Source organism: Pogoniulus pusillus, chromosome 3, assembly GCF_015220805.1.
Source record: "Pogoniulus pusillus isolate bPogPus1 chromosome 3, bPogPus1.pri, whole genome shotgun sequence".
Taxonomy (NCBI): domain Eukaryota; kingdom Metazoa; phylum Chordata; class Aves; order Piciformes; family Lybiidae; genus Pogoniulus; species Pogoniulus pusillus.
In genome coordinates this window covers 2,103,871-2,118,082 of record NC_087266.1, presented here as the reverse complement: position 1 = coordinate 2,118,082, position 14,212 = coordinate 2,103,871, and the positions used below count along the sequence as shown (strand labels likewise).

Here is a 14,212-nt window from a genome sequence, read left to right as displayed (position 1 = left end):
TTTCTTTTGTCTCTCCTTTTCTCCAGAATCACAGAATGTTGGAGGTTGGAAGTGACCTCCAAAAATCACTGAGTCCAACTCCCCTCCTAAAGCAGGATCCCCTAGGGTAGACTGCACAGGGATGCATCCCAGCAGGTTTTGACAGTCTCCACAGAAGGAGAGTCCACAGCCACCCTAGGCAGCCTGTTCCAGGGCTCTCTCACCCTCACTGTGAAGAAGTTTCTTCTCATGTTGAGGTGAGACCTTCTCTGTCCCAGTTTGTATCCATTGCTCCTTGTCTTGGTACTGTGCACCATCAAAAAGAGATTGGCCTCATCCACTTCACACCCACCCCTCAGCTATCTGTACACATGGATCAGTTCTCCTCTCAGCCTTCTCTTCTCCAGACTAAACAGCCCCAGGGCTCTCAGCCTCTTGCCATAGGGGTGATGCTCAAGTCCCCCAGCCATCCTCATGGCTCTCTCTTTGACTCTAGCAAGTCATTGTCTCTCTTGAGTTGGGGAGCCCAAAACTGGACACAGCACTCCAGGTATGGTCTCACCAGGACAGAGCAGAGGGAGAGAAGAACCTCTCTAGGCCTGCTGGACACACTTTTCTTGCTGCATCCCAGGATACCATTGGCCCTCCTGGCCACAAGAGCACATTCTTGTCCCATGGAGAACTTGCTGTCCACCAGGACTCCAAGGTCTTTCTTCATGGAGCTGCTTTCCACTAGGGCAACCTCTATTCTCAGAGCATAGCATATTCTCAGGGGTAACCTCATTGCTATGTACAAGACCTGCAGGGAGGCTGTAGCCAGGTGGGGTTGGGCTCTGCTGCCAGGCAAGCAGCAAGAGAAGAAAGGGACAGAGTCTCAAGCTGTGGCAGGGGAGGTCTAGGCTGGATGTGAGGAGGAAGTTGCTGGCAGAGAGAGTGATTGGCACTGGAATGGGCTGCCCAGGGAGATGGTGGAGTGGCCGTGGCTGGAGGTGTTGCAGCCAAGCCTGGCTGGGGCACTTAGTGCCATGGTCTGGTTGGTTGGGCAGGGCTGGGTGCTAGGTTGGGCTGGCTGAGCTTGAAGGTCTCTTCCAACCTGCTTGATTCTGTGATTCTGTGTGTGTGTTTACACCTTACTTCCCTATTTCTCTGGGTGACCAGAGGCTGATTGAAATCTTCACTGCTTTTATCTACTGTAATAAGCAGGATCTCATTAAGTCTTGTTAAGTGATGTTTGAGCCCTTGAGCACAGTAGAACACATCTGTACTCTTGTGCTGAGAACCCTAATTCCATGGCTTTTGAAGTACAGCCAATCCAGAGAATTAGATTTAAGAACTGGTCTGCAATGTGAAGAGCTTCTACTTGTAGGGGAAGGAGGAACTTCTCCCTTCAAGTTGACTTTTATTGTTACTAAATACCTTGTGAAGCCTCCATTTGGCCTCTCTTCTTTCACTTCTTCCCTCTGTCCTCGGATCTCTGCCAAGCATCTTTCCCCAGGACACAAAGCCTCCCAGCAGCCTTCGTTTCACATGCCTCATACTGAGCCTGCATTGCAACATGCTCCACTCCGGTGATGTTTTCATTGCAGAAGTGGAGTTCCCATTTTGTTTATTTTTAAACCATTGAGCAATCTCTCTCTTTTTTTAAAGCAAAAACAAACAGCTGACAACTGCTCTAAAGCCTGAGTTAAGTTTCTTTTCCCTCCCCACCCCCACATGACTGACCTAAATTCCCTCTTCCCTGCCTGTTGGACAATTTGTCTGCTGGTCGTCATCTGCAAGTTCTTTGTTTGGTGCAAAACGCCCAGTTGAAAGCCTTGGGGGCTCTTAGCCAGGGTTAGCATCTGAACTTTGTCCTCACATAAAGAGCTGGATTGTTTAACATTTATTTTTAAAGCTGGTATTCAACATTTGCACTGAATACCTCCAACTTCAGCGAGTTAGTGTGCTGGGAAAGCTCAGCTTCTTCAGGGACATCTTGAAGTGTTTGCTTGGAGACTCTTCAGAAGAGCCATGATCCAAAGAGCTGCATGTTTACCACTCACTGGTGAGGTTTGAGATCAGTCTCTCAGCCAAAGCTCCAAAAGAAGCAGAGTTTCCCTTAGAAAATAGAATCATAGAATCAACCAGGATGGAAGAGACCTCCAAGATCATCCAGTCCAACCTAGCACCCAGCCTTAGCCAGTCAGCTAGACCATGACACTAAGTGCCTCATCCAGTCTTGAACACCTCCAGGGACAGTGCCTAAAATAGAAGGGAAAAGATTTTGGTATCAAAGTTACATATATTTGGGAGCAAAGAGCTTGAAATCCTTTTCTCCTGCTGTAATTGCACAGAGTGGCACTCAGTTATTCTTCAGTTAGCTGCACAGTGCTTGTGAAGTTCTCATTCATCACTGCTCAGGCAATCTCAGGTTCTGTTCTGAGCCAAAGCATGACTTAGTGCTGCGAAGAAGCTTAGAATCACAGAATCAGACAGAGTTAGAAGGGACCACAAGGAGCAGGCAGTTCCAACCCCCCTGCCATGCCCAGAGCAGGCTGCACACAGCCTCAGCCAGCCTGGCCTCAAACACCTCCAGCCATGGGGCCTCAACCCCCTCCCTGGGCAACCCAGTCCAGCCTCTCACCACTCTCCTGCTCAAGAACCTCCTCCTCACTCTCCCCACCTCCAGCTTTGCTCCATTCCCCCACTCCTGCCACTCCCTCACACCCTCAAAAGTCCCTCCCCAGCTTTTTTTGGAGCCCCCTTCAGATGCTGCAAGGCCCTGGGAGTTTGCCTGAGGGATTTTTTCTGGCATGCCATGCATACTGCTAGTCTTTTTTAACAAGATCATATCCTAGCAGCACTGTCTCTTTAAGAGGTAGGCAACACATCTCTTGAAGCTGAGGAAGGCAATTTGAAGCACAGAACTTGAGCTCTGTCCTGAGGGCAGCAGCATTGTCTTCCATTGGTTATGTACTTGATCAAAATTAATCTGCTGTCATTACAGCCCAGTGACATGGAGCATTATTACCTCTGTTTTACACAAGGGACTTGAGGCATGAAATGAAGTCAGCAGTGATTTTGGCTGCCAGGTTCAGGACTGAAAGAGTTGGGGCTGTGCAGGCTGGAGCAGAGGAGGCTCCCAGGGGACCTTCTTGTGGCCTTCCAGCATCTGAAGGGGGCTCCAAAAATGCTGGGGAGGGACTTTTGAGGGTGTGAGGAAGTGGCAGGAGTGGGGGGAATGGAGCAAAGGTGGAGGTGGAGAGAGTGAGGCTGGAGGTGAGGAGGAAGTTGCTGAGCAGGAGAGTGGTGAGAGGCTGGACTGGGTTGCCCAGGGAGGTGGTTGAGGCCCCATGGCTGGAGGTGTTTGAGGCCAGGCTGGCTGAGATTGTGTGCAGCCTGCTCTAGGGTAGGGTGTCCCTGGGCATGGCAGGGGGGTTGGCACTGGCTGCTCCTTGTGCTCCCTTCCAACCCTGACTGATTCTATGTTTCTATGATTCTGTGTGGTTTGACTTCCAGAATAATTTGCATTCAGAATACTTTCTGTCTTCAGTGCCAAGGCTGAGGAAGTTGGTCAAGTCTGGCTGCATTCTCAAGGCGACAAACTCTGGTAACTACATAGGGAAATTTGTTCTAAGTGTCTTCTGCAGCATCAGGACATTGAGGTTTCTGCAGGGCTGTGGGTTCCTTCCCTGGAGTGACATCCAGCTGGCATAGAATCAGCCAGGTTGGAAGAGAGCTCCAAGCTCAGCCAGCCCAACCTAGCACCCAGCCCTGCCCAACCAACCAGACCATGGCACTAAGTGCCCCAGCCAGGCTTGGCTTCAACATCTCCAGCCATGGCCACTCCACCACCTCCCTGGGCAGCCCATTCCAGTGCCAATCACTCTCTCTGCCAGCAACTTCCTCCTAACATCCAGCCTAGACCTGCCCTGGCACAACTTAAGGCTGTGTCCCCTTGTTCTGTTGCTGGTTGCCTGGCAGCAGAGCCCAACCCCACCTGGCTACAGCCTCCCTGCAGGTAGCTGTAGACAGCGATGGGGTTGTGCTTCTCCACTATGTTTTCTTGTGGCCTGCTTTCTACTCCTCCATCATAGAATCAGTCAGGGTTGGAAGGGAGCACAAGAATCAGACAGTTCCAACCCCCCTGCCATGGGAAAGGACACCTTGCCTTTGGTCAGGCTGGCCACAGCCTCAGCCAGCCTGGCCTTAAACACCTCCAGCCATGGGGCCTCAAGCACCTCCCTGGGCAGCCCAGTCCAGCCTCTCACCCTTGAATTATTACCTATAACATTGATTATATTACCTGATTGGATAAGGCTGGGGTGACCTCATTGCTGTCTACAACTCCCTGAAGGGAGGCTGTAGCCAGGTGGGGTTGGGCCCTTTTGCCAGGCAAGCAGCAAGAGAAGAAGGGGACAGAGTCTGAAGCTGTGGCAGGGCAGGTCTAGGCTGGATGTTAGGAGGCAGTTCCTGGCAGAGAGAGTGATTGGCATTGGAATGGGCTGCCCAGGGAGGTGGTGGAGTGGCCGTGGCTGGAGGTGTTGCAGCCAAGCCTGGCTGGGGCACTTAGTGCCATGGTCTGGTTGGTTGGGCAGGGCTGGGTGCTAGGTTGGGCTGGATGAGCTTGGAGGTTCTTCCAAGGTGGTTGATTTTATGATTCTGTGATTCTCTTCTATCTACCTAAAGCTGTAAGTTCTCAGTGCAAGAGTTACCATTTCTTTTCACCCAACTCCTCCTTCTTCCCCTTCACTGTTTGTGCTTGGTTTAGTTGGCATAAATGCCAGCACTGAGGAGGCCAATGCATGACCCACGTGTCTGCCTCTTTTTTTTTTGCCAGCATAAGACCTCAGAGTCTCAAACCTGGAAATGTTTCTCAGATTCTTTTTCCCATACCACCCACAGCTTTTTTTTTTTCCATGAGAGGAAGCTGCTGATGTTGACTGCTGTGGGAACCTCATTGTTACTTTGTCGTACAGTGAGGGGGGGAGGGAGGGAAATTAAAGTGCTAATTAACCAACATGCTTTGCTGACAGCAGATGATACTTTCGTTTTCTAGAAAGAGGAAGCTTAATGTAAAATCCTTTGTCCCTGCTGGTGAAACCAGATGAATTGCCAAGAACTTCTCTAATGTCATAGAATCATAGAATCCACCAGGTTGACCTCCAAGCTCAGCCAGTCCAACCTAGCACCCAGCCCTGCCCAACCAACCAGACCATGGCACTAAGTGCCCCAGCCAGGCTTGGCTGCAACACCTCCAGCCACAGCCACTCCACCACCTCCCTGGGCAGCCCATTCCAATGCCAATCACTCTCTCTGCCAGGAACTTTCTCCTCACATCCAGCCTAGTCCTGCCTGGCACAACTTGAGACTGTCCCTCCTTGTTCTGTTGCTGGATACCTGGCAGCAGTGCCCAACCCCACCTGGCTACAGCCTCCCTTCAGGTGGTTATAAACAGCAATGAGCTCTGCCCTGAGCCTCCTCTGCTGCAGGCTGCACACCCCCAGCTCCCTCAACCTCCCTGGGCAACCTGTGCCAGTGTCTCACCACCCTCACTGTAAGGAACTTCTTCCTAACATATAGTTTGAATCTCCCATCTCTCAGTTCAAACCCATTCCCCCTTGTCCTGTCATTACAAGACCTTGTCAATAGTCCCTCCCCAGCCCTCCTGCACTTCCCCTTCAGCTACTGGAAGGCCACTCCAAGGTCTCCTTGAAGCCTTCTGTTCTCCAGGCTGCACAGCCCCAACTCTCTCAGCCTGTCCTCAGAGCAGAGCTGCTGCAGCCCTTTGAGCAACTTTGTGGCCCTACTCTGGACTCCCTCCAACAGTTCCATGTCCTGCTTGTGCTGGGGGCTCCAGAACTGCCCCCAGGACTGCAGGTGGGGTGTGAGGAGAGCAGAGCCAAGGGGCAGAATCCCCTCCCTTGCCCTGTGCCCACACTGCTCTTGCTGCAGCCCAGCACAGGGTTGTGTCTGGGCTGCACTCCCACTGCAGGCTCCTGTGGAGCTTTTCATCAGCCCAGACCCCCGGGTCCTGTTCCTCAGGGCTGCTCTCAGACATTCCCCACCCAGCCTGGAGTTGTGCTTTGAATTGTGCCAACCCAGGTGCAGGACCTTCCACTTGGCCTTGTTGAATGTCATGAGGTTGGCTTGGTCCCACCTCTGCATCCTGTCCAGGTCCCTCTGGATGGCTCCCTGCCCTCTAGCAAGCCGACTGTGCCACACAGCTTGGTGCCATACAATAATGCTGCTCCTCTGGTTGGGTCTTCCCTTCTGAAAAAGAGAGCCCAGATTGATGCAGGAGGCCTGGTGAGGTGCAGGAGTTGTTCATCAGTTTGGGACAGGTGATGAAGACAGGAGGTTGAACAATGTGCCCCAAGTCTTGCCTTGATGTCACAGATGAGCACATTGGACACGATTTGATTTGTCAGCAGTTCAGGATTTATTACCAAGGTGGAATAAATCAAAGGCTGATTTTAGCAGCACTTCCTGCAACAGATGATTTAGTGAAGCAGTGATTTAATTACAGGTTCAAGGACAAGAAGATGACAACTTACTACAAGGTTTCTTCAACCAAAGCATACAGAAACAAAGCATCCAGACACAGGAATACTTGGCCAGGGGAATATGTAAATGCTCAGAAAAGCAAATGCATAAAAGCAAATGCCTGGGAAGGTAGAGAGGTGGGTAAAAGAGACCAGCCCACAATAAATGTTTTCCTCTTTGAGTTTAAATCCTCACAGGGCATCAGCATTTTGCAGTGGGCAGGAGCTGAGTCTTAAATCATAGAACCAACCAGGTTGGAAGAGATCTCCAAGATCATCCAGTTCAACCTAGCACCCAGCCCTGTCTCACCCAGGCCTTGTGTCAACTTTGGTGTCAGAGATTCTGTGAGGCATCCCAACTGAGAAGGGTGCTGGAGGCAGCCTACTGGGAGCCAGGAGAGCTAAAAGTGTCTCATTTTGGAGCACTTCTTGTAGGGTTTGAGATAACTAACTTAGAATCAGAGAATCAGGCAGGCTGGAAGAGAGCTCCAAGCTCATCCAGTCCAACCTAGCACCCAGCCCTGTCCAGTCAACAACTTCTGTCAGGTGCTTTTCCATTATGACTTAGCTCAAGTGTAGCAGTGTTCTGTTTTGTGCAAGTCTGAGACTTGAGGGTCCTGGTACTGTTCCATCAGCTGCACATGCCCAAAGCTCACTGAACCTTGAGGTCCTGATATCTCCCTTCTGGGCCATGGCCTCAATATGTGTGTATCCCATCTCCTAGGCTACCAGCAATGGAACAAGGGGGCACAGCCTCAAGTTGTGGCAGGACAGGTCTAGGCTGGATGTTAGGAGGAAGTTCCTGGCAGAGAGAGTGATTGGCATTGGAATGGGCTGCCCAGGGAGGTGGTGGAGTGGCCGTGGCTGGAGGTGTTGCAGCCAAGCCTGGCTGGGGCACTTAGTGCCATGGTCTGGTTGGTTGGGCAGGGCTGGGTGCTAGGTTGGGCTGGCTGATCTTGGAGCTCTCTTCCAAGCTGCTTGATTCTATGATTCTATGATCTGGTTGGTTGGGCAGGGCTGGGTGCTACATTGGGCTGGAAGATCTTGGAGCTCTCTTCCAAGCTGCTTGATTCTATGATTCTGTGCAATTAAAGAGTTCTCCTGACTCCTGGTAGTTTTCTCCCTGTACAAAGCAGGTAGTAGACACCTGTGTGGTATTGATGATCCCAGCTCTTCCACAAACCACTCCCTTATTCTCATCTCCTTTGTCAGGCACAGAGCAATGCAGGCTGGGCTGCACATGGGCTCATCATAGACTCAAGCAGGTTGGAAGAGACCTCCAAGCTCATCCATTCCAGCCTATCTTGAGATAAATCTGGCTGGCTCTATGCAGTACACATTTATTCTCCTCTCCTTTAGTTCTGCCTCTTCTAACAGCAAAGCAGAAAGCTACAACTGCTTATTAGCGGGCAGACACTAATGATTGATCTGAGACCAGTCACCACAAAGGGCTTCATTCTCTGTTTGGGGGTGACCAATGCTGCTGCATTTGCAGTGCAGCTACCTGACTGAAGATTCTCAGGCCATCTGCAAACACTAAGGCCCTCAACCTACAGCAGAAATACAGGTCCCAGTCCCCTCCAGCTACCAAGGAAGCCTTCTCATTAGGAACATTAGCAGGCTGATACTCTCTGATGCAGTCTGACCATTCCAGAAGGACAGAAGCTCCTTCTGTACCCTTTGGCTGATGTGTGCCTTGGTTTAATTATGATCTAGGACACCTAAGCAGTGTTGATTTTTCATGCACTCCTGTTTTCTCTGCTAGGTTATGGAAGATCTTTTCAAGACAGTGACAAGTACTGTGCTCTCCAGATGCCCTCGTGATGTTGAGCTGTTTCATAAACACATAGCTCCTGCCCAGAAGGTAATAAATGGGACAGAAAAGACCTGCAGTCCTCTTACACGTTTTGGGTTTCTTTGCTACAGGGAAGGCTTAATTTTACAATCACAGAATCAGGCAAGGTTGGAAGGGAGCACAAGGAGCAGCCAGTGCCAACCCCCTGCCATGCCCAGGGACACCCTACCCTAGAGCAGGCTGCACACAGCCTCAGCCAGCCTGGCCTCAAACACCTCCAGGCATGGGGCCTCAACCACCTCCCTGGGCAACCCAGTCCAGCCTCTCACCACTCTCCTGCTCAACAACTTCCTCCTCACCTCCAGCCTCACTCTCCCCACCTCCACCTTTGCTCCATTCCCCCCACTCCTACCACTCCCTCACACCCTCCAAAGTCCCTCCCCAGCTTTTTTGGAGCCCACTTCAGCTGCTGCAAGGCCACAAGAAGGTTCCCTGGGAGCCTCCTCTGCTCCAGCCTGCACAGCCCCAACTCTTTCAGGCTGTGCTCACAGCAGAGCTGCTGCAGCCTCTCAGCATCCTTCGACCCAACTGCAGGACCTTGCTCTTGGTGGTTTTGAGCCTCCTGAGATTGGCTTGTGGATTTATTTACTGTATTGTCCTCTGTTGCTAAACTATGAAGAGCTAAAAGTTAGTCTGAGCTTAAGTAACTGTTCAAACCAGTTGAAAGAGGACACAACTTGGTGTAGATGGTACGAAGTGTAGCTGTCAAACATCAGCAGATCAAGGGGGGTTCTCCTTCCCCTTTACTCTGCCCTGCTGAGACCTCATCTTGAATACTGCCTTCAGTTTTGGGCTCCCCAGTTGCAGAGGGACAGGGATCTGCTGGAGAGGGTCCAGAGGAGGGCTAGAAGGATGATGAGGGGACAGGAGGGCACTGCCTGCTGAGGAGAGGCTGAGGGCCCTGGGGCTGCTTAGTCTGGAGAAGAGAAGACTCAGAGGGGATTGAATCAATGTTTATAAAAAACAGAGGGCTGGGGGTCAGGAGGTGGGGACAGGCTCTGCTCACTGCTCCCTGGCACAGGACAAGCAGCAATGGATGGAAGCTGCAGCACAGGAGGTTCCAGCTCAACACAAGGGGGAACTTCTTGCCTGGAAGGGTCCCAGAGCCCTGGCACAGGCTGCCCAGAGAGGCTGTGGAGTCTCCTTCTCTGGAGCCTTTCCAGGCCTGTCTGGATGTGCTCCTGTGTGATCTGAGCTGGATTGTGTGGTCCTGCTCTGGCAGGGGGTTGGACTGGATGACCTCCTTGAGTCCCTCCCACCCCCTGGCATCCATTGAGCCTGGGATCCAAAGACCTCTGAGTTACCGACTCCAATAATTTGGTATCCTTTTAGCACTGAAAGTCAGGGAGTAGATTTTGAGCCTGCCTGGCCCACAGTGCAGACCTACAAATGAAAAGCTGGGGGGAGGAGGCTTCTCTGAGTTCCTACTGGGCCCCAGAACCCTTGAAAGTAGCTTTACAGTGTGTGCCTTCTCTTGTTTTGCCCAAGGACAGGTTGGAACGAATTCTGAAGCACAAGTTTGTGATGTAAGTACTTCTGGTTTTTAATTGGCTCCCAATTTGTCTGTGTCCCCTTCTTTCCTAACCAAATGTCTTGTGGGTTAGCATCTCATCTCCAAAAGAGCATGAGATCCACTCCCTTTGTACTGCTGCCACTGAACCCTTTCATCTCTGCATGCGACTCACCTCTGACTCTGGTGGCCTTTGGCTTTTGCTTCCCTGGGCAGAATACTTCTTGTCTGACAGTAGCCTCCCCCCAGCACCTACCTGTGCAGTGCTTTGCTTCTTGTCATGCCTGCTTTTGCATTGGTGCTCTGCCTTCTTTCACACTTCACTCCCTGACTTCTTTTTTATGAAACTGTGCTTTGATACTTCATAGAATCACAGAATCATGGAATCAGAGAATGAGTCAGGGCTGGAAGGGACCACAAGGATCAGCCAGTGCCAACCCCCTGCCATGCCCAGGGACACCCTACCCTAGAGCAGGCTGCACACAGCCTCAGCCAGCCTGGCCTTAAACACCTCCAGCCATGGGGCCTCAACCACCTCCCTGGGCAACCCAGTCCAGCCTCTCACCACTCTCCTGCTCAACAACCTCCTCCTCACCTCCAGCCTCACTCTCCCCACCTCCACCTTTGCTCCATTCCTCCAACTCCTGCCACTCCCTCACACCCTCCAAAGTCCCTCCCCAGCTTTTTTGGAGCCCCCTTCAGATGCTGGAAGGCCACAAGAAGGTCCCCTGGGAGCCTCCTCTGCTCCAGCCTGCACAGCCCCAACTCTTTCAGGCTGTGCTCACAGCAGAGCTGCTGCAGCCTCTCAGCATCCTCCTGGCCCTGCTCTGGACACTCTCCAGCATCTCCACAGCCCTCTTGTCCCAGGGGCTCCAGAGCTGGATGCAGTACTCCAGGGGGGGTCTCAGCAGAGCAGAGCACAGGGGGAGAATCCCCTCCCTGGCCCTGCTGGCCACACTGCTGCTGCTGCAGCCCAGGCTCTGCTTGGCTTTCTGGGCTGCAAGTGCACACTGCTGGCTCCTGCTGAGCTTCTCCACCAGCAGCACCCCCAAGTCCCTCTCCTCAGGGCTGCAGAAGAAGGAGAAAGCAAAACCTTTGAGTTACAAACCCTTTGCACTCTGAGCTGTTATTTGTGCCTGACTCCATGCTGAGCAGTGGAGCTGTGCCACTGAGGGCATGTTGTTTTCTGTAAGCACATCCAGGGGTTTCTATGAGGCAGCTCTCTGCAGAGCTCACCTCTGGCCGAAGCGCAGCGTTGCAATTGCAAAAGCATCTTGAGAGCTTGGCACTTCCTGCCCTATGTGTGGCTGAAGTAGCTGAAGCACAGGAGAGAGCATAGGATGCCTGCCATATTAAATGGCTCTTGGTTTCTGTCCAGAGAAGCATTGCTGGGAAGTCTGACATCACAGCACAAGTTGGCATGGTGGTGAGGAAATGCCTCCCCGATTTTCCAGCGCAGCACTTGGCCTGAACACTTCCTTGTTATTCCTTTGGTAGTTATCTCAAGGCTTCTTTTTTTTTTTGGTCTTCCTCTCTTGCAGAATTTCCTACAATGAGGCAGTGGAAATTTTAAAGCAAGCTTCTCAGACTTTCACTTTCAAGCCAGAGGTAGGTGGTTTTCACTGGGGGCTTGACCCTGTGCCTGTTCATGTGTGGCTTTCACATAAAATCCTTCAAGATCATTAGGCTGAAGCTGAGGCAGCAGTGCCCAGGTGGCCAAGAGAGCCAATGGCATTCTGGCCTGCTTCAGGAGCAGTGTGGCCAGTAGGACAAGGGAGGTTATTCTGCCTCTGTACCCAGCCCTGTCTATTCAACTAGACCACAGAATCATGGAATCAGGCAGGTTGGAAGAGAGCTCCAAGCTCAGCCAGCACAACCTAGCACCCAGCCCTGCCCAACCAACCAGACCATGGCACTAAGTGCCCCAGCCAGGCTTGCCTGCAACACCTCCAGGGACAGTGATTCCTCCACCTCCCTGGGCAGCCCATTCCAATGCCAATCACTCTCTCTGCCAACAACTTCCTAACAACATCCAGCCCAGACCTCCCCTGCCACAACTTGAGACTGTGTCCCCTTCTTCTCTTGCTGGATACCTGGCAGAAGAGCCCAACTCCCTTCATGGAGTTGTAGGCAGCCAGGCCAGGATGCCATAGAGTGGCTGGAGAGCAGCCAGGCAGAGAGGGCCCTGGGGGTGCTGGCAGAGAGAAGCTGAAGCTGAGGCAGCAGTGCCCAGGTGGGCAGCAGAGCCAATGGCATCCTGGGCTGGCTCAGGAGCAGTGTGGGCAGCAGGACAAGGGAGGTTCTTGTGCCCCTGTGCTCAGCACTTCTCAGGCCACCCCTTGAGTGCTGAGTCCAGTTGTGGGCTCCTGAATTGCAGAGAGCTGTTGAGGTGCTGGAAGGTGTTTGGAGCAGGGCAGCAAGGCTGGGGAGGGGCCTGGAGCAGAGGCCTGTGAGGAGAGGCTGAGGGAGCTGGGGGTGTGCAGCCTGCAGCAGAGGAGGCTCAGGGCAGAGCTGATTGCTGCCTGCAGCTGCCTGCAGGGAGGCTGTAGCCAGGTGGGGTTGGTCTTTTCTCCCAGGCAAGCAGCTTTCTCTATACCCAAGATAGCACTGAAATAAGGCTGGGTTGAGCAAGCCGATTTTGGATAGATTCCTACTGCCCTTAAGGTGTGCAGGGAGTGCTTTGGGTTGGGTTTGTTGTTTGTTTGTTTGGCTTTTTAGGTCTGATTTGATAGCAGATGCTTGGGCTTGATGCAGGCATGATCTGCCCCTGTTCTGTGGAAGTTAAACCATGCTGATTTCATTGCTTGGCCCTGCCTTGTGCTGTTCTCAGCGTGATGAGATTTCAGGTTATTCAAAGCTTCCCTTCCCTACCGTGGAGGGATTTTGCTTTGTCTCTTGCCACAGGCAAGATGCACAAAGGCAGGATGCCAGGAACCTTTTGGTGTCTTTACAGTGGGGCTGTGACCTCCAAACAGAGCATGAGAAATACCTGGTGAAGCACTGTGGTGAAGTTCCTGTGTTTGTGATTAACTACCCATACGAGCTCAAACCTTTCTACATGCGGGACAATGAGGATGGACCACAGCACACGGTGAGTCCAGAGGTCTCCTTACCACCTCTTTTGTCTTGGCCAGATATGTGTCTCAGCCTACTCACAGACAGACAGGTAAGGGTAGTCTCTTGCTGGACCTCCCATCAAGAAGTCCAAGATCAGATGTGGCCATCAGGTCATCTCCTTCAGTCATTTTCCTGTTGTAGACTCATAGTATCGGTCAGGGTTGGAAGGGACCACAAGGATTGTCTAGGTCCAACCCCCCTGCCATGGAACTAGATTATCATGGAATCAAGCAGGTTGGAAGAGAGCTCCAAGCTCAGCCAGCACAACCTAGCACCCAGCCCTGCCCAACCAACCAGACCATGGCACTAAGTGCCCCAGCCAGGCTTGGCTGCAACACCTCCAGCCACGGCCACTCCACCACCTCCCTGGGCAGCCCATTCCAATGCCAATCACTCTCTCTGCCAGGAACTTCCTCCTGACATCCAGCCCAGACCTCTCCTTCCAAGAACTTCCTCCTAACACCCAGCCTAGACCTCCTCTGGCACAACTTGAGGCTGTGTCCTCTTCTTCTGTTGCTGCTTTTCTGGCAGCAGAGCCCAACCCCAACTGGCTACAACCTCCCTTCAGGGAGCTGCAGACAGCAATGAGCTCTGCCCTGAGCCTCCTCTTCTGCAGGCTGCACACCCCCAGCTCCCTCAGCCTCTCCTTAGTCTGGAACAGCACTGCACATCTGGAACATGTCCAGAGAAGGGCAGCAAAGCTGGTGAGAGGCCTGGAACACAGCCCTGTGAGGAGAGGCTGGGTGCTAGGTTGTACTGGATGATCTTGGAGATCTCTTCCAAGCTGGTTGATTCTATGATCTTGTGGTTTTCTATAGGTCTGTTGTATCATGAAGTTCCCTCCCAGCTGCACTTCTGCTGTAGACTGTATGGCTGCATGGCTTGACTTAGGTTTCTCTCTTTGAAGGTTGCAGCTGTTGATCTCCTGGTACCAGGAGTAGGGGAGCTGTGTGGAGGCAGCTTGAGAGAGGAGCGCCTGCCCTTCCTGCAGTCACGCTTACAGAGGTATGCAGACCCCAGGGCTACCAGGGGAGTGCTTCACTTGGCAGGACAGAGGAGTGGAATGGCAACTAATGCTGGTTTTGGTGGGTTTGGGATATCTGACTATCCAAGTAGATGGCTGTGAGCTGGTGAAGAAGTTCTTCTGCTTCTGCTGTAGTTATAGAATCACAGAATCAGTCAGGGTGGGAAGGGAGCACAAGGAGCAGCCAGTGCCAACCCCCCTGC

At 52.3% G+C, this 14,212-nt stretch overlaps 1 protein-coding gene across 4 annotated transcripts in view; it reads left to right on the top strand.

The window, feature by feature from the left end:
• The window catches only part of NARS2 (asparaginyl-tRNA synthetase 2, mitochondrial), a 70,387-nt gene that overhangs the window by 45,392 nt on the left and 10,783 nt on the right, over positions 1-14,212 (top strand). For 2 of the 4 annotated variants that reach the window (XM_064168872.1, XM_064168891.1), the window contains exons 8-12: positions 8,269-8,367; positions 9,847-9,884; positions 11,410-11,476; positions 12,822-12,959; positions 13,893-13,990. In XM_064168872.1, the coding sequence (XP_064024942.1) occupies positions 8,269-8,367; positions 9,847-9,884; positions 11,410-11,476; positions 12,822-12,959; positions 13,893-13,990 (440 nt within the window). The remainder of the gene's footprint in view (positions 1-8,268; positions 8,368-9,846; positions 9,885-11,409; positions 11,477-12,821; positions 12,960-13,892; positions 13,991-14,212) is intronic. The other 2 variants (XM_064168900.1, XM_064168881.1) reach the window with 1 other exon arrangement.